The following is a 19,333-nucleotide window of genomic DNA, read 5'->3' on the forward strand; positions in this document are numbered from 1 at the left end:
AACAAGATCCGGAGCCATAAAATTTAAATTTTGAATGCTCTTATCATTTCAAAGACTAATTTAATACAAGTGTTTCTCATTGATCATTTGATTGGGACGAATGTATTATTTGTGTGGTTACTACAATGAGTCCACTGATTGGGCTTGTTGGGCCAAAGAATTTAATGATTGGGCTTGTTGGGCCATAGAATTGGGTGGTTCAAGATCTGAAGGGGTTATCAGGACGGAATCCAATTTTGTGAGGACGACCCATTTTATGGTCCACTAATATTTTTCGAAGTTATGATTGACAAAGCAAAAGGGAAAATTTTTATTTTTATTTTCGAAAGGAAAAAGACGTAATATAATTATTGGTAGCATTATAATTAATACTCCAAAAAATGTTGGAATCCAGTACTATGAGATTGATTGTTTAAAATGTATTATTATTTTTATTTTAATTATAATAGATTATAAGAGATCATTTTCTCTATTTTGTGGAACCATTAGGATTTAGGAGTTCATAATATTAGTTTTTTTTTAAAATAAAAAAACAAAATATTTGCTTGAAACCCCTTTTTGTTTTGTTTCTTCTAACTTTAATATTTTAGTTGCCTCTACACTCTTTGCCATATCTTTTAAAAAAAAAAACTCCAAAAATTAGGTTGAATTTTTGGAAGATTATTGAGTATAATATCACATGTGGGTTTTGGAGAGAGTGATGTGTATACAACTTTATTTGTATCTTGTGAAAGTCGAGAGTATCTTTTCAATAGAATTTCAGCTCAAATAAAACATATCAAATTAGGTATGAAATGAAACTATAGCAGAAGAAGTCATGTTGAAAATAATGAAAAAAAGAACAATAGCAACAACAAATAATATTGCAGATTCAATTTAGTCAATTATGCAATCATGTGATGTGCCCAAAAAAAATCATTGGCTGTTATGTTATTGAATTCAGAGTACCTTTGATTCTTCACCACAAACTTAAACCAAATATGTGTTTATTTATTTATGTTGTCATATTTCACGCACGACACACCAGACATAATCGAAATCCTTTTTTTCTTAAATAAATCCAAAAGTTCACAAGTTTTCCTGGGCCTACTGAGGAAGACGTTTTGGTTTGTTGTATTAAATGAATAAGGTGTACATAATAAATCATAGCATTAACAATATGAAATAGTATTTCTATTCTAATAGATCATATTCAATACAAATTCTATTCTAATACACCTTATTCATTTAAGTCAACAAATCAAACCGTTGATAAAAAATAATGTCAGCATAACTAATTCCAACATTACTAATCGGAGAGAATTTTTTACCTATTCGTTCATATATTGTATCTCACATAGCGGAAAGAAGTGAAAAATACAACCAGTAAATTTCAGTTCCCATCTATCATACCTTGTGCTGTCTGAATCTGAAATAATATATGATGCTAATTGCTAACACCACAAATTATCATTCAGATCATTAAAACTGTTCTCAAATCCAATAAGAAGAACAAAACTAATCATTAGTTGGGTTTTCCATTAACACATTCTCAACCTAACTCTCATTGCACTTCTAAGGCTATACTATATCACAAGGTTACATCCTCCTCCTCACCCGTCTAACGGTAGGGTTAACGGAATCTGCTGGCACGCCATCTGCAGCCAGATCCAACCCAAAGATGCTGCTGCTGCTACTCCTTTTCTTGCTAGACATCAGACTTGCCTTCTCATCGACTGACGCCACTGTTTCCAGCAGCTCTGACAACAGTAAGGGGCAGCTCTCTTCTAAGTGCTTGAATCCATCTTTCTGCATGACCACTGTTTAGTAAAAAAGAAATCAAACAATTCAGCAACTGCAAGAAAATAGCCAGAGGATCCCACAATATCTTATCTTAGATATAGCATATGCTTTAGAATATAGTGAATGTTGCATGAAAACAAGAATCTGCAACAAAGTGGCGCATACTCCTGTTCTAATATTGGAAGCCTTCCCAGTTTTTAAAATTTCACCCCAACGATTTATAAGATTATAAACACAATGGATTGATAAAAATGAACATTCATAAAGCACTTCAACTGCTCAAATTCCAATTCTCCTTGTTATACACCACATTCAGCAGCATAGTGCAATAAAGCCCTATGTGCCTAAAGTTTTAAATACAAGAACATTTTCCGATAGACATGAACCCAAATAAATAGAAATGATACTATCTGCCTGTTTTTCCTGTAAAGCTACATCATTTCATAAAGAAGCCAGCCCTTCTCCGCAGTTAAAAACACACTTAGTATGACAAGAAAAGTCACTTTGTGTTATTTACAATTTTGCCTAAAACAACTGACTTTGTCTAGTACATCATCATCAATCATGAATCCTTTTGTTAATTGAAATTGAGAATCCACATCTAAGCAAAATGGGCACCAAAGACTCAATGGCGTAACAGAAGCAATGACCACCCATCTGTCAAATTCTGAATGTTTTTTCAACATACAATTTTTGGTTTATGTATTTTGTTTCCAATGGATACTAAGTTTTCCCCAAGAGGTACTAATTGAAGAAGCCAAAACCACTCAAATATTCTCTCATATCTTCAAAGCTAGCCCATCAACTAACTGATCGGGAAGCTCAGATCAAATAATAAGAGTTGTTTTGCGCAAGGAACCTTACTTGAGATATACCGCCAACACCTCTAACAATGCATTTTGACCAAGGTCAAAAGGAAACTGCCTCAATGACGGATACCCATTTCTATAAACTTTATTAATTGACAACCAAGTTGAAGCTAAGATTATCAGCTTCATACAAGAGCTGTGTCCTTATCAATAGTAGTTCAAGAGACTATTGCGGAAATTTATCATAAGATTTCTTTTCCTTGCTGTACATTTAAGCTGAAAAATAAATTTGCCACACAAACTGACATGAACAAGCAGAGTTAAGAACATGCCGTTGTTAGATTGACTAAGAAGAACTAAAAATGACATAACCTGAAATGCCTCACCGCTCACATCTATGGAGAACACGCACCTCCCAAGTTTGTAGCTGCAAATTTCAAACAGATGGCCTTGAGTTGTGGGCATCGATGCTGCTCAGCAAGAGAAAGAGTTGTTGCCACTGTATCCACATTGACTTCTTCACACAATTTCGCCTCACATAACTCTTTCAACCTATCTAAACCAAATCGATCGGCTGCTGCCAATAGATGCTGCATCATTATCGTAGAAGTGCAAGTTGAAGTAGAGCCAGTAATTTCAACTAAATCTGGAAGCTCATCAGAATAAATGTACTGGAGCATAGCCTACATAACAAAATAAGTCCACCTTAATCATCTCAACTTATAAAAAAGTACTGTTACGTTAGCACAAGTTATATATATAGTTAAGATATAGAAAACAGCAGACAATCAACACAGAGAAACTGATGTTGGAGAAGCTAAGTGCAACACCATGACCATAAAACAAGAAGAGCCTGAGCCTAAAACCTTAAGGGATGAGAATGCTTAGCTAAATACTTGCTAGCTTTATGTTTTTCTCTTTGCCCTTAAAAACCGACTGGCGCAGAAGCAACTAAGAATACTAAGAACTATCTAAAACATAAAATTACCAGCTAAGGCAACAATGGTAAATTTATTTTAAAAAATGCTTTGTTTGCACAAACATTAGTGCTCTAACAACTTTAGGTCAAATATTCTCAGGCTATATATCATACTGCTACATGCTGATTCAGGGAAAAAAAATGTCTAAAGTATTAGCACATGCTACTGTTTAATAATGAACAGTGTAATATATGATAAACAGTTGCTTTCATCCCCACCCATCACCCAAAAGAAAATTTTATACACCAGTTGAACATCAAAGTTAAATTTGGAATGTGCCTAAAAGACCTTTCATCTCTCAAATTCTCCATCTTCCACACCTTCCTTCAATTATATATGTTTCCACCATGAACTAATTACCTTGAAGACTGAGGGTTCAATATCCTCAAGTTCTACTTCGTCCGTTTTGGGATTCCCAATAAGGCCAAAGAATTGGGCTCTAAACACAGGAGACCGAGCAGCAAGTATCAACTTATGACCCTTAAATGCCTCTTCTCCAACCCGGAAAACTATATCACAACCAAGTTCAGCATCCAGCAAGTATTTGAGACTTTGGCCCATGTCTGATGGTGGAATTGTAACACTATAACTTTTGGGCCCTTCAATGCGAGTTCTGACAACTCCAACAGTACAGTGCATGGAAAGGCAATCATCCTTCAGGTAGTCAGACGTTTCTAAACTTGCTCTTCTAAAAAATCGTTTGTAACCCCTGAAATACAGACAAGATGTTCTCATGAGGACCAATAAAAGAAACACTTCCAAAACTATTTCAACGCCTTGGATTCAAAAGGACATACAGTTCACCAACTAGAAAATCTGGTAACTTTCTTGAGGCTTATCAGAGCCTAACTTGCTACTGAGTGTACCCACAATATACGAGACTCATTACCATATTTATAATCAAAACTTACCAGGTGCAAATGAAAAATTTCTTGCATTGACACACAATGTATAGAAGGCAGTTAGTAACAAATAAGTGATGGATGCATCACAATTCTCTGGAATTAAAACAATGAAGAGAAGTTGGGAAGCAAAACGGAAAATAGACACCATTCAAGGGAAAACTGAGTCAGGTAGCTGACCTCCACACATATGGGTCAAATATCTTTTTTTATATAAGCAAGAAATCTGGTTGAGTCAACTCTTAGGACCAACTGCAACCTTCAAAACTCTGGAATAATGGTCCGTCCTTATATTCTTCTCCACTTAAATACCAGGTTTAGTTCGCATGGCACATGAGATATGATTATCTTGACAAAGCACAATTGACAACTGATTCATAATCATTGACTTTCTTTTCTTTTCTTTTATTGATAAGGTAAATTTTTATTAATAAGGTATGAAGATGGTACACAATTGACAACTGATTCGCAACCATTGACTAATTAACAAAATTAGACAAATGGACCCTTGGGTATGTTCCCGGTAAAAGGAACTTGTGCTCCTGGGCTTTATATACTAGTGACACCAATGCATAAAAAATTACAAAAATAAGAATAAACCTGGGTTTAATATTTCAATAGTATCAAAAGGCCTTTTCCTTCTTAACATTACCAGTTCAAAAGAAAAAGGGTCTTTTCCTTCTTTCAGTATTATTTTTTATTGTAAGGAACCTAAAACTTATTTTATCTACACATGCATCATCATAAACCCAGACAAAATATAAACATTGTTGTACCCCCAATATATGGAATGCAAATCATTTCACATACACTCATTGAGCATCAAAAACTCACACATTTAAACCAGGAAAATCAAAAGAGAGAAATACAACACAAGATTCAGATACAAGATAAGTTGGTAAATTACCAACCTAGGGATTACCTTTTCTTGAGTTTTAAGAGTCTTTTTGAGTATAATTTAATAACCTAAACTAACTTAAATTGGTGAATTTCAGGATTTGGAGCTTAAAAAAGCCAATCAATCAAGTATTTGAACAAGAATGATGAAAAAAGATGAAAGTTGGAGCAAAAGAGTGAGAAAAGTAAAGATTGAGAAGACAAGACACACAAAAATTGTGCCCAAGTTTAGTTTTCCAGAAGCCGTTTCTGAGGGTTTGAGCTTGAATTTGTCTAAGTCTGAAGAGGAACGAGTTTGTCTCATTCCACAAAATTGCTCCACGAAATGAAAACTAATACACAAAATTGGAATGTCTCCACAATATTGGCAGTGGAAGGCCATTTTTTGTCCCGATTTGTAGACATATATAAAGAGGAATTAGGTCATTTTCATGGGCAGCTTTTGATCTTTTATCTCTCGGAGGAGTATCTATAGCTAGCTTGGAATGGATTTAGAGATTTTCACCATAGAGTTTGCATCTTCTTCTTTGCTTAATCTTAAATTGTGTTTATTATTGCATTTTATCTTATATTTTTCATTTCTAGTATGAGTTAAACCCATTAACTGGGGTTATAAACTCTTATGGCATTAATATGAATGAGTATTGGTTTGTCTTGCTTATTGTTACATGGATTCTGACTATCTAATTGTTTGCATTCTTATTTGTCAATTTGGTGGTTGCAAACACTAGATTAAGCCCTACATATCTATTTCTTGCTTGGAAGAGTGGAAATTGGATTGGGTTTTTAACAAGTGGCAAGGAATTGAGTATGTTAAGGAAATTTTATGCTCAATTAATGGAATGGAACTAGGAATAAAGAAATTCCTACCTGGGTCTATCAATTGGGTCTTAATATTTCTTTCTCTTTTGAGTTTGGAAGAACTTGTAGGGATTAGCTTGCTAGAGACGGAAAAATTCTAGTAAGTAGCTTTCAATTGAATCATAATCATCAATCCCTTATATGTAGGCAAGAAAGTTATATCCATGAATAGATATGCTATATTGAGGCTACAAGTCTACAACTCCGATCCCCTTAAAAGATAAACAAGAAGTTATATTTTCTTGTATTCCTAGCTTAGAAAATAGTCTAGTTTTAGATTTAATTACTCAAATCACTTTTTTATTTGAAGAAAACTTAGGAAATTCAAAGACAAGCATATTCTTCAACATCTTGACTCGTGTATTCCTCGTGGGATCGACCCCAAACTTTGTTAGGTTTATTATAGGTACAACCCGCACTACGCTTCATTTTGAGGTGTAGGATTGAACGTTACCAAAACACACCCATTTTAACAAGGTAGAGAGGTGGTTTCCAATAGACGGGCTCAAGTAAAACAAGTAAAGTCAGGTATAATCAGCAGGCTCCACAGATCAAATTCAATAAAGAATCATCGTTTCATCCCCTTACACCGACCATCAACCTACACGAACCCTCATAATTTATCCAGAATTGGGATCGAATACAATTCAAAACCCTAATTGCAAAATTTTAAACCCTTACACAAACACAAACAAAAATTTCCAATCTTCAACACATAACTAACAATCAATTAACAAGATAACCATAAAAACATAGAAAACATACCACATGCTCCCTCTATATTTCAAAGTATAAGGTCCACTTTCCAATGCCCGATCAAAATGGCTATGAACTTTGTGTTTCACTTTACCACTCTGATCCAACATCGTCAACTCAAACAACGCCCTTACATCTGTTCCTTCGCTAGCCAATGCTATAAAAACAGATACATACATTGAAGAATCCTCGATGTTTTTACCATCTGGGTAGAAATAAATTGCCCAATCATACCCACCAACGGTGAAAATGTCGCTAGATATGTACTTTCCAGGTCCCATTCCTTTGGCCAGAGAGTAACCCCTGATGGTAAAATGGTGAGACCCATTCACCGTTTCGTTTACAGACTTTGAGGAAGAATCGTTTCCGGCACGGTCGATGGAATTTTGGATCATTTCATCGGAATTTGAAACAGAATTATGGAAAATTAGGGAAAATTTTGTGAGGAAAATGGCTAGAAAATTGCTGAAGCTTAACCGAGAAGGGGAAGGGGAAGGGGAGAAAGTAGAAGAAGGAGAATTCAGGTGAAATTATTTTGTTTTGGGGGGTTTTATAGGCTTTGGGATTTACGAGTTTAATAAGTTTATTTGATCCGATATTTAAAATATAGGATTTATTTTGACAAATTAAGAAAAAATAGTATTTTTTTAATACTATCTTTATTACTATTAAGTAATTATATATAAAATATTAGTAAAACTAATATAATAAATAAATTTCTAATAAATATTTTCTTAACAAAAATATCAAGTCTAACAGGAACTAAATAAATCAAAATATTAAGAAGAAAAAAAATCATTATTATGATTTTTGTTTTGATCAGTGTTTCAAAAGATAATTTGGGACTCGCTTTATGGATAGATACTGATAAAACACCTTGAGGCTCACATATGAGGCTTAATTTTTGTGGGGCTTAGTTTTAAAAAGTAATTTTAAATTCTTAAGTGACGTTTTATATGTAATCAACGATCAAAATTAATTATTTAGGGAAACTTATGGCAATCAAACATTGACTATTTATTGAACGCTTTACTCTGAGGCAAAGCCATTTATTACTAACACACTGAATTCATGGCGAATTGATCTTAAATCTAGAAAATACTGGTCGGGCTCAATTATGAGCTCTTCAAGGAGCGTATTTAACTTATTATAATCAAAAAATTTAAAATTTAAATAAGATAACAACATATTTAGTTTTTTAAAAAATAACAACAATAACATATTTAGTGAAATTTCATAAGTGAAATATGAGAATATAGAATGTACGCAGATCTTATCACTAACTCGTGGAAGTAGAAAGATCGTTTCTGAAAGACACTCGGCTTAAGTGCGGCCAAAAAGAAGGAGACAATGAAGAAAATATAGCAAGTATCAATAAAATAGTATGATCGAAATACATTAAACAACATACTATGGTAGATTATAATAAATAATAATAAACAATAAGAATATAAAAAACAAAAACTCCAATTATACAACTAGTACAATGACAATGATAAACATCAACCACCCCAAGCAAGACAACACTACACTACCTACTAATCTTCTACCTTAATACATTTCCTCCACATCCTCTTATCTAAGGCCGTGTTCTCGATAATCTGAAGTTGGGTCATATCTTCTCCCAATACTTCATCGGCCTATCTCTGCCTCTCCTCTAGCCTATAGAACCAACTTCTCACACCTCCTCACGGATGCGTCTACGCATCTCTTCTTCACATGTTTAAATAATTTCTGTCTCGCTTTCCTTATTTTGTCCACCACAAAGGTCTCTCCTACCTTATTACAAATATTCTCATTTCTAATCTTATCGTCCCTAATATGATCACATATCCACCTCAACGTCCTCGTCTTTGCAATGTACATCTTTTTGACATGAAAATTTTTGACTGACCAACACTCTGCCGTATACAACAAAGTCAATCTAATGACCACACTATAGAACTTACCTTTGAATTTCACTGGTATTTTTTTATCGCACAAGACTCTAGAGGCGAGCTTCCACTTTATCCATGCCTACCTCATGATTCCATCACTGAATTTGCACTCTACATTCTCTCTTTTGCTCTTGCTTAATCTGAGCCCTTTAATTAGTATCTAAAGTTCTCTTCACACCATCAATTTAGAATTAACTCAATTGCGCGTCTCATCAATCAATACTATGTCATCCACAAATAACATACATCAAGACACCTCATCTTAAACATCTCGCGCCAATTCATCCATTACCAAGATAAATAAAAACGGACTTAAATTTAATGCCTGGTGTAAGCCTATTTCCACAGAAAAGTCATCCAAATCTCTTTCCATTGTTTTTATCAGTGTTTTAACTCCTTTCATACATGTCCTTTATTGTAAGCCTTTATCATCCTAATGTAACTCCTCCTTCCCTTTTCGATATTTATCTATTAGTCCCCTCATCATATGCTATTTGTATTTATTTTAATTTTATATAAATATTATCTTTTATTTACTTTTATAAGTAATCGAGAAATCTTAATTATTCGAGCGGATTGTGTCAATAAGTTTTACTGGGAGTCCTCGAATTTTAATAATTATAAACTAGAATAACGTCCCCGTCACTTTCACTTATTATACACTCAGATTTCCAGATCTACAAAGGAACAGTTTCTTTCGCTCTCACTATTTTACTATAACTATGCAGTTTTATTTCTTTTGCTTATCGATTTTCTGAAAATTTGATTGTGTTAGCTTGGTCGGAGAAGAAGAAGAAGGAAAAACAATGAAGGGAGATGTATTCAAATCTGCCACAATAATCAAAGTTTTAGCCTTTGCATTACTATCTATAGCGTTTTTTTACTTCGGCAAACACTGGTCTGATGGATCTCAACAGCTTGTTTTCTTCAATTCACGTCAAGATTCATCTTCCCTCACAAACCCCACAAACCCCTCTTCTCAATTTGTTTCAATTTCCCCTAATTTCCACAAATCTTTCGATTTATCCTCCATAATTAATGACACCACCGTTTCCGAAAAGCCACAGGAAACGCCGTCGGTGGAGGTTGTTTTATCTCCGCCGCCACCTCCGCCGGCGGTTCAGAAGATGGGGGTGTTGGATGAGAATGGGGTGATGAATGATAAATTTGAAGTGGGGGAATTTGATCCTGAAGTTGTGGATAATTGGGGTGTTGGGAATGAGACGGATGTAGAGGAAGGTGATGGGGTTGGGGTTAAAAGATTTAGGGTTAAGAAATTTGGGTTGTGTCCTGATAGTATGAGAGAGTATATTCCGTGTTTGGATAATGTAGAAGCAATTCGGAAGCTGAAATCAACTGAAAGAGGGGAGAAATTTGAGCGGCATTGTCCTGAAAAAGGTAACGGATTGAATTGCTTGGTTCCTCCACCAAGAGGTTATCGAGCTCCAATTCAATGGCCTAAAAGTCGTGACGAGGTTTGTTGTATTCTGCTGGGAATTCTACTTATTTTAAAGATAATTTAGTTATCAGTGGCGGATCAATAGTGTAATCCGGTATATGTTTTAAGAAATTCACTAAATATTTGACTATGAACTCAGTACGTAGGAAGCCATAAACTGCAAATCCTGGATCCGTCTGTGTTAGTTATGTAAATTGTCTTATATCAGTCATGATCTAATTGGATATTAAAGTTGGTGTTTTTACTTGACCCAAGCGTACATACTCCACTTGTGGGATTACATTGTGTATGTTGTTGTTGTCGTTGTCGTTGTATATTAAAGTTGGTGTATGGTAACTGAAATGTTTAAAGTTTATATTTTGAAGCAATTGTTCAGATATTGTGATGAGTTGTATTATGTTCTCGTGAAATACTTTGAGATGAGTGGCTCAAAGTTTAATTTTTGAAGCACTTGTCCAGTGTGCTTATGTAATTTTGGATAATTACTTGTGAGATGATGACAAGGGAAAAAGGAAGTTCCAAAGTTTCATTTTGTGGAATTTTAAAAAAAAATTCTATACTGCAGGTTTGGTTCAGCAATGTTCCTCATGCACGTCTAGCTGAGGATAAGGGGGGTCAAAATTGGATATTGATAGACAAGGACAAGTTCAAGTTTCCTGGAGGTGGCACTCAGTTCATACATGGAGCTGATCAGTACTTGGATCAGATTGAAAAGGTGTTTGATATTTTTTTCAATTTAAGCTGGTAACAGATTGGACAAATTTGGATGCTCTTTTTTATTTTAATTTATCTTTTGGGTATTATCTGCTAGATGCTCCCTGAAATTGCATTTGGCCGTCATGTCCGTGTTGCTTTAGATATTGGCTGTGGTGTGGCAAGCTTTGGTGCTTATTTACTATCCAGGAATGTGCTCACTCTGTCTGTGGCTCCAAAAGACGTTCATGAAAACCAGATTCAGTTTGCTCTCGAACGTGGCGTGCCTGCAATGGTAGCTGCAATTGCGACACATCGTTTACTTTATCCAAGTCAGGCTTTTGAACTAATACATTGTTCAAGGTGTAGGATCAATTGGACTCGTGATGGTATGCTTTTCTAGATCATGCTATTATCTATTTCTCTTATTTGTAGTATGAAATCTATCAATTAATACAGAAAACCAGTTTTAGATGCATATTCCCCTTTGACATTGTAGGTTGTATTAAAATTGAAGTGCTGCACTTGTAATTCTATCAGAGCTCCTTCATTTCTCACTTTCATAGTTTCATTCATCAAGATGACAGTTATGGTTTTATTAATAATCTGTATATTCTATAGATAGCTATCTTTTCTAGGTTCGGACTTAGGAGCACCATACCTTTAGAGTCCTGAATGGAAAAGCGAAGATATGTTAGTCCTTTTAACTCAAGATATGATTTTCCTTTGTCTGGATTCCCTCTCTTTTTTAGAAGGTTTATTGTGAACTTACTAGATAAATATTTTAATTTTAACCAAGTCTGCTGAACTTTATTTAGCTGCTCATGTATAAGAGAGTCTAACTCTTGCCTTTATCCTATGATGCACTTTTTTTCAAGATGGGATTTTACTACTGGAGGTCAACCGGTTGCTCCGTGCTGGTGGATATTTTGTTTGGGCTGCACAACCTGTTTATAAGCATGAAGCAGTCCTGGAAGAACAATGGGAAGGTAAATACAAAGTTATTTAGACTGTGTCAGCAATTTTCACCTGACTGTAGGCAATTCTCCACTTTTTGGTAGACATACTCCTTGATGATTGTACAAAAACTCCTATTAAAGGCCATACCCAAGAAAAACTTTTGACTGTAATGTTCAAAAAGTTAATGACCAGGTCTGTTATCTTATAAAAAAAATGATCAGGTTCCTTTTCAAAAAACGAAAGAAAGTTAATAATAAGGTCCAAATCAGTTTTCAGCATTTCTGCAGACAGAAGTTATTAAGTGACTCTATAGTAAACTGACTCCAATCAAATTCTTCTAACTATTTCTTTTTTCATTTTAAGTTTATCTCCTATTTTGTTGATAAATAAAACAAAATTTTGACAAAGGAATAAAATGATGGGGAAAATTTAGTTGCTTAAACGACAACTTGTATCCTCGTTCTCTTTAAAATTGAACTGCCAGCCCGCCCCCCCCAATTGTTAAAGTTAAAAATACTAGACAGCTTTTGAAACTGTGGCAACTTTTCCGTATAAACTATATCATGCCCTTTTGGTTCTTGAAAACTTTCTGCATTGCAGGTTTAGTAAATCTGTGCTGTAACAAATCATAATATTTGTTCTTGTCCTTTCTTATGCAGAGATGCTTAATCTTACCACTCGTCTTTGCTGGAATCTTGTGAAGAAGGAAGGTTATATCGCTATATGGCAGAAGCCCTTAAATAACAGTTGCTATTTAAGCCGCGAGGAAGGAACCCAACCACCTCTCTGTGATCCACATGATGACCCAGACGATGTTTGGTAATATTATACTTATCTTGTCAGTTTAAAGTTTTATTTTCTTTCTGTCAAAGTGGACAAAAGTTCCAAATCCCCCCACCTCCCACCCCCACCCCCAAATCCGCCTGTGCTCTTCCCTTCCACTCATGATGCATATGTCAATGTCTTAGTCTAAGTTGAAAGAACAATTGGATGTGGTTCCCATGAGAAGTACACTTTCTTCACAGTACTAATCATTTAAGTTATGTTGGCATTCACTATCAAGGTAAATTAAGGCATTTTTGCAGATGGGTTCCGCTTTTACCTTTTCATGTTTGAGAACAAAATAAGAATTTGTTTTTATCTGTTTGTTTGTTTATTCATCATGTTGTGTAGTGTTCAGCAAGGAATGGAGATTGGGGTCTGTACTTGATAGGATTCCTCTGTAGATTAGGCATTTTCTGAGGACCATGTTGATTAGTCATAGCTTAATTGGAACGACATAATCTGTGAGGATTCATAAAGTCTATCCAACTTGCTTGGGATTGAGGCATAGTTGTTTTTAAGTTGATTGGAGTAAGTCTATAAAAATAATTATGATGTCAGCAGAAGTTTCAGTGGTGCTTTTAATAATGGCCTACCAATTAGTTCCAACTTACTCATTGCACTATTTGATCAATGGCATGTCTGAAGCCTGAAAAGGATTATCAAGCGTAGTCGTTTTGTTTCATCTTTTCCTAGTTATAACAAATCGAACTGGCACTTCCGCTACTTAGTCTGATAATGCTAAAAGTACTTGCCTTTTGTGAAAATAACAGTTTGTTCTTTATTAGTCGGCTGTTGATTAATCAACGGGGCATGTTCAAAGTGGTAACATTGCTGAAGGCATTTGAAACTGAATCAATAGCTTGCCATGCATTAATGATTCTTGTTTCATGTAGACATTCCTTTTGTTCTGGCACTGGCTGATTTCTTTTTTCACAATCACATTTAGGTATGTTGATCTGAAAGCATGTATTACACGACTGCCTAACGAAGGATATGGCGCAAATATTACCACTTGGCCTGCACGCCTGCAATATCCTCCAGATAGACTCCAGAGCATACAACTAGATTCTTATATGTCTAGGAAAGAGCTTTTCAAGGCAGAGTCTAAATTCTGGAAAGAAATAATTGATAGCTATGTCCGTGCTTGGCATTGGAAGAAGTTAAAACTTAGAAATGTGCTGGATATGAGAGCTGGTTTTGGAGGGTACTGTATTCCATCTCTGTTGGTTAACTCTTTGTCATTATGCATTTCAATCGTCTGATCAGCATTGTGCTTCTAAAGTTAGTGGAAAGAATAATATCCTATCAATTGCTTTATTCAACAGATTTGCAGCAGCATTGATTGAAAATCAACTGGATTGCTGGGTTCTAAATGTTGTCCCTGTTAGTGGCAAAAATACATTACCTGTCATCTTTGACCGTGGACTACTTGGAGTCATGCATGACTGGTAAGAGTTGCTAATCCTTCACCGCATTTAATTAGTGGTTAGCATTTACCATTCTATCATTCTTATAACTTACATTAGCAATATCAATATGACTTCAAAAAAAGAAAAGGGAGAAAAGGAAATTGAGAAGAAAGGAGACAATACTTGTGACTCTTTTGTCTGCACGTATAGCCTATAAGATATACTAGTCTGGCATATTTTACATCCTATCCTATGCCAACATGAAGAAATACAAATCCTCAAGGAACATGCAATGGATTCTTTGAGAAGTAGGTTGCATGAAATACATACGTGACATTCTCATCTTGATATGTGATTACCATTTTATCCAAGTGGATCGTCTTTTAAGAGTTGTGCTATTTTCCAGGTGTGAACCATTTGATACTTACCCAAGAACCTACGACTTATTGCACGCAAATGGTCTCTTCTCCATTGAACATAAAAGGTATTTGTTCCTAACTGATTATTTGCTTCACAAATGATATTGTGGTCCAATTCCGCATTCATAGGATAGATCTCATAATTTGCTCAAAGATTTTTACGATGCCCTAATGCTGTGTTTGATTTCTATGTATCAGATGCAACATGTCCACAATCATGCTCGAAATGGACCGGATATTGAGGCCAGGTGGACGAGCGTACATCCGTGATTCTGTTGCTGTCATGGATGAACTTCAAGATATTGGGAAAGCCATGGGTTGGCATGTAACTGTGAGAGACACATCTGAGGGTCCTCATGCAAGTTACAAGATATTGACAGGGGACAAACACCTTTTACGAGCCTAACAGATGATAAGAAAGGAGAAGAGAACATTCAGATAACTTCATGGACACATCAAAACTCATGTTTCTACGAGGATTGGACCTGAAAGATCGATGCTTGCTAACATGGCAGTCTTTCTTTTTCCATGGCTGTTGTTTGAACCATGTAGCATATAAAATGTACAGCAGAAAATGGTATAGCTTCACACGATCGAGACATAAACAGGAGAAATTTACTTCGCCCATAAAAGGATATGTGTGGAAGTTACATAGCTCAGTGTTGTATTTGTTTCCATTGATTGTTCTGACTATGAGGGTTCTTTTAGTCATAAGTTTTGCTGTTTACTTGAGCTGAGAAATCTAAACAATAAATCCAGAAACTGTAGAACAGAAAAAGAAACTATGCAACATATTGATATATATATTTAAGTAGGAGTTGTACCTTCTTTGAAATTTTCTTTTGGGTGAATTTAACATCTTGCATTACAATGTGCTAGAATTTGAAGATCTTATATGTCAAAACTCTAACACAATATGTTGTAGTTCAAAGAATCCTAACATGTAAAACTCCAGGACAGTGTGTTGGATTTTAATACTTTTTCAAGTTGAATTCTAGCACATTATGTTGAATGTAATGAACCAAATTCTCAGCGCAAACTCATAATGGTATTTGAATTACACAATGGGGATACAATAGAAATTCTAGGAAATAACAATAGGTAAATGACTGCAATAAAGGATAGTAAGAACAAGAAAGAGATGAGAAGCCAGATACTCAGAAAAGGGTGAGGGAATATAGACTCTGCATAACAATTTGCATAAAACTTCTTTTTCATCCGTCGTCCTTTTAGCTAATTGTTAAGTGGACCTAGGTCCCAAATCCGTGTAGAGATCGACATTGGGTAAAGGTTCATAACTTCATTACATTATATTATGTTGGAATTTCAAACTTTTATAAGTGAAACTCTAATATAATGTGTGCCAGAGAGAAGTTTCTGTTGGAATATTAAAAAGTGGCTCAAAATATGGTCTCCTTCATGCCATTTTCTCGGGGGGAAACGGGTTGTTTGGTAGGATGTATAAGAAATTAAGAATAAGATTGAATATAATGTATTAGTAATGTTAAGATTAATTTTACTGAGATTATTTTTTTTATCTACTATTTGATTTGATGTTAGTTTTGTATTTAATCATACTTATCCATCTATTAATAACTCTAGTATTACTAATACCCTAAATTGCTATGTATTAATTATACATCTTGTAATACTAAATATGATGTATAATTAACAAACGTTGAAGACACTACCAAACAAGATATTAAATATTTAATATATGTATTATTTTGTCTAGTACATTTTGGATGATCGAATGACTAGGCTGATAGCACCAATAATCACTTTTATTGGTGTGATTTAAAACACAGTCATAATATATAAATTTGTTTAATTGTAGCTATTTTCACACACACTACTTAAGCTCAAAGACCAAACCTATCGAGTCTACCAAGAAATGAATTGAAGTTCCAATTTGTACCGAATTTTGTTTAGTTTAGCCTTACCCTACCTTTATTTGTTCTCGACTGACCTTTCGCAACCCTCCTCCTTTATTTGAGCTGAAGATCGGCAATATAAACAAGCTCACACATCGAAATTGATAGAAATCATGCTATAATATCAATGAAGTTTTCTCAAATCCTATTGACAATTCAACTCATCAAATCAAAGTTAGAGTATACATATATCAGAACCCTAAAATTTTATCTTTCAAGTACCACTTAATTATTTAATGGCTAGATTTGCAATATCTTTTAATTCCTTTTATTGTCGCACTATTTTGTTATTCTTGTCCCTTTTTGCACGATTTGCATTGCTTTCCTTTTTCTTACTCCCTATATTTGGATTTGCTACACTTGAGCTGAGTGTCTTTCGCAAACAGACTTTCTATCTCTATGAGGTAGTGATAAGGTCTGCGTAAACTCTATCCTGCTCAGACCCACTTGTGAAATTTCACTTGAGTATATTGTTGTTGTTGTTGTTATTTGCAATATTTTTGAAGTTGGGACTAAAATTTAAATACTGGCCACTAAAGTGACTACCTAGTGTCATTTCTACTGAATGACTTTTGTCACCAACCAAGAGCAAAGAATATTTTTATTAGATTTTTTTTTTAAAAAAAAGAAAGACAGTCAAAAATCTAAAAAAGATGATGAGAAATCTTGTATAATAAAGAGTGATGGGGAATAGGTTGAATATATATGAAGTGGGATGAGATTAAAAAAATGGAACAAAATGTAGTCAAATTCATTAATTAAATAAAAGCAATTTTCAGGAATCATATGCTATTCTTCAAACCTTCATTATCCAAATCTAACCTAGGATACGAATATATAGAAGGAATAGGGATATCAAATAAGCGACTTAAATAGAATTTGAACGAATCAAAATAAATTATATTAATAAATGAGTCATGTTCTTAAAATGTTTACAAAAATGTCAAAGGAAATAAGTAGAGTAGGGGTACAAAAATGTCAAAGGAAATAAGTAGCGTAGGGGGTGTCAAAATAATATGAAAAATTGATTGAATCATATTTTTATCGGCAAATTTATCCACCCTTAAATTAGGAGATACTAAATTAATAGGGAACTATATAAAAAAAAAAAATTGTGACTTATAGTGTTAAAAATCTAAAACTGTGTTTTTTTTTTTGTGGAAATAATAACCAAGGAATCAATATCTAATTTTAAATTGAAAAAATATATATTTAGACTCTTATAACTTAAATCCTATTATTTTTATTTTTGGTCAAAAAGTTGAATAAAATCCTTCAATTTTGGAGCAACAACAACCACTAATGCTTCAGAAGGCTTACATTATAATGATTTCATGTGTTGAGAAGGCTTTCATGTTTATAATTATAAGTGTTATTGCATCTAAATTATCATTCTTTTTTTTTATTACATATGATAATATCTTTACTTGAATAAAACATTAATCAAGTGTTCCAATTCTTTTTCATATGATTGATGTGTCCTTCTTTGTGTGAGGTAATTGCTCGTTTAATCAATTAAACCATAACATGGATGCTTATAGAACCTCGATATTATGGATAATTTATTTTTTTTATTATCGCCCTTTATTTCAACTTTTAGCATAAGATACTCGATATTTATTCTAAATCATATTCTTTTGGATGTAATTTTTTTTTTGATAAATATATCTTGAATAAACTTAGATTAGGTTGGGGTGGATATACAATTTGGATAACAATTTCGATAGAACTCAGTAATATTACACGACTTTTAATTTGATGTTGTATAGAATGAATTATCTTTTCATTGAACTTTGAAATCTTATATTTGTTTTGAAAAAATTTATTTATATATATAATCATAATGCCTCACTAGCAAAATAGGCGTAAAAAAAAATTACCTAAAAAAAAAAACAAAGTGCACCTTGAATTGAACTATCTTGTTAAAAGATGATAAAAAAAGTGACCATAATGATTTTATTGCCTAACCAAAAGTAGAAGTAGGTCTAACTTGGTTTGTCCAAATTCCAACAATGATTCCATGTCACTCCACGCTATAAACCCTTCTACTTTAACGTAAATTATTAGTTTCATTCTTGAACAATTGACAGATTTAAAAAACTTTTCTACTTGACTAACTAAACTTACATACACCCCCAACCTACCACATGATATAGCAAGTGGTGTCAAACTCTTGTAGGAGCATGAAACTCTTAATAAAAAGTCAGAGAAGTGTTAAAAACACCCCTAAACTTGACGAGAATTTAGGGGTGTATTTCACTCATGTTGCTAAAGTAGAGGTGTATTTAAGTTCAGTTAGCAAAATAAAGAAATATTTTTAAGGCTGTTAATAATTCAAAAATAAAATTAATAATTTGTGCCAAGTTTAAGGATATTTTCAATACTTCTCTCTTCAAATAAACAATGAGTAATATAACTAGCCACAATTATGTTTTTTCTTTTTCGAGTTTAGCTTTTATCCGTTTGGGTAAAAAAAGTTTATACTATTAAGTTACCTAAAAATATTTTCGGATAGTATAACTGATTAAAAGTATTTATTTATAAATAAATTAGTAAGCTAAAAATAAAATTATTTATAGGTTAAAGTATGTTAAAAGATAAAAAAATAATTATGAATTTGTATATCTTTTAGTTAAATGATTTTTCTTATCCAAACTTTGTTCACTAATTGACACCTCACAATCATCGACCAATTAATTTTTCAAGAAAT

The 19,333-nt window shown here is 33.7% G+C and overlaps 2 protein-coding genes across 4 annotated transcripts; one reads left to right on the forward strand and one right to left on the reverse strand.

The window, feature by feature from the left end:
• Nucleotides 1-1,294: 1,294 nt before the first annotated feature.
• On the reverse strand, nt 1,295-7,530 carry LOC129880909 (BTB/POZ and MATH domain-containing protein 3). Of its 3 annotated transcripts, none has more exons than XM_055955157.1 (4): nt 6,997-7,529; nt 3,932-4,280; nt 3,004-3,274; nt 1,295-1,799 (listed from the first exon to the last, which is right to left on the reverse strand). In XM_055955157.1, the coding sequence occupies exons 1-4, from the start codon at nt 7,380-7,382 to the stop codon at nt 1,579-1,581; spliced, it is 1,227 nt and encodes a 408-aa protein (XP_055811132.1). In that variant the 5' UTR covers nt 7,383-7,529; the 3' UTR covers nt 1,295-1,578. The 3 variants fall into 3 exon arrangements, with proteins under 3 accessions (XP_055811132.1, XP_055811133.1, XP_055811134.1); XM_055955158.1 differs by having other exon boundaries at nt 1,662-1,799; nt 2,978-3,274; nt 6,997-7,530; XM_055955159.1 differs by having other exon boundaries at nt 1,664-1,799; nt 2,964-3,274; nt 6,997-7,530.
• A 2,038-nt stretch (nt 7,531-9,568) lies between these two features.
• Nucleotides 9,569-15,516, forward strand: LOC129880908 (probable methyltransferase PMT11). The gene is made up of 9 exons (XM_055955156.1): nt 9,569-10,399; nt 10,949-11,098; nt 11,195-11,465; nt 11,955-12,065; nt 12,696-12,855; nt 13,808-14,065; nt 14,187-14,309; nt 14,677-14,754; nt 14,888-15,516. The coding sequence occupies exons 1-9, from the start codon at nt 9,731-9,733 to the stop codon at nt 15,093-15,095; spliced, it is 2,028 nt and encodes a 675-aa protein (XP_055811131.1). The 5' UTR covers nt 9,569-9,730; the 3' UTR covers nt 15,096-15,516.
• Nucleotides 15,517-19,333: the final 3,817 nt, after the last annotated feature.

Source organism: Solanum dulcamara, chromosome 2 (assembly GCF_947179165.1).
Source record: "Solanum dulcamara chromosome 2, daSolDulc1.2, whole genome shotgun sequence".
Classification (NCBI taxonomy): domain Eukaryota; kingdom Viridiplantae; phylum Streptophyta; class Magnoliopsida; order Solanales; family Solanaceae; genus Solanum; species Solanum dulcamara.

Bases quoted from the DNA above. Each gene is read 5' to 3' on its own strand.
- LOC129880908 (XM_055955156.1), top strand. From the start codon at position 9,731: ATGAAGGGAGATGTATTCAAATCTGCCACAATAATCAAAGTTTTAGCC. The intron at 10,400-10,948 runs GTTTGTTGTATT...TCTATACTGCAG, and splicing joins GGCCTAAAAGTCGTGACGAG to GTTTGGTTCAGCAATGTTCC. The intron at 11,466-11,954 runs GTATGCTTTTCT...CTTTTTTTCAAG, and splicing joins GATCAATTGGACTCGTGATG to ATGGGATTTTACTACTGGAG.
- LOC129880909 (XM_055955157.1), bottom strand. From the start codon at position 7,382: ATGATCCAAAATTCCATCGACCGTGCCGGAAACGATTCTTCCTCAAAG. The intron at 4,281-6,996 runs GTATGTTTTCTA...TCTGTATTTCAG, and splicing joins AAATATAGAGGGAGCATGTG to GGGTTACAAACGATTTTTTA. The intron at 1,800-3,003 runs GTGCGTGTTCTC...TTTACTAAACAG, and splicing joins TGCAGCTACAAACTTGGGAG to TGGTCATGCAGAAAGATGGA.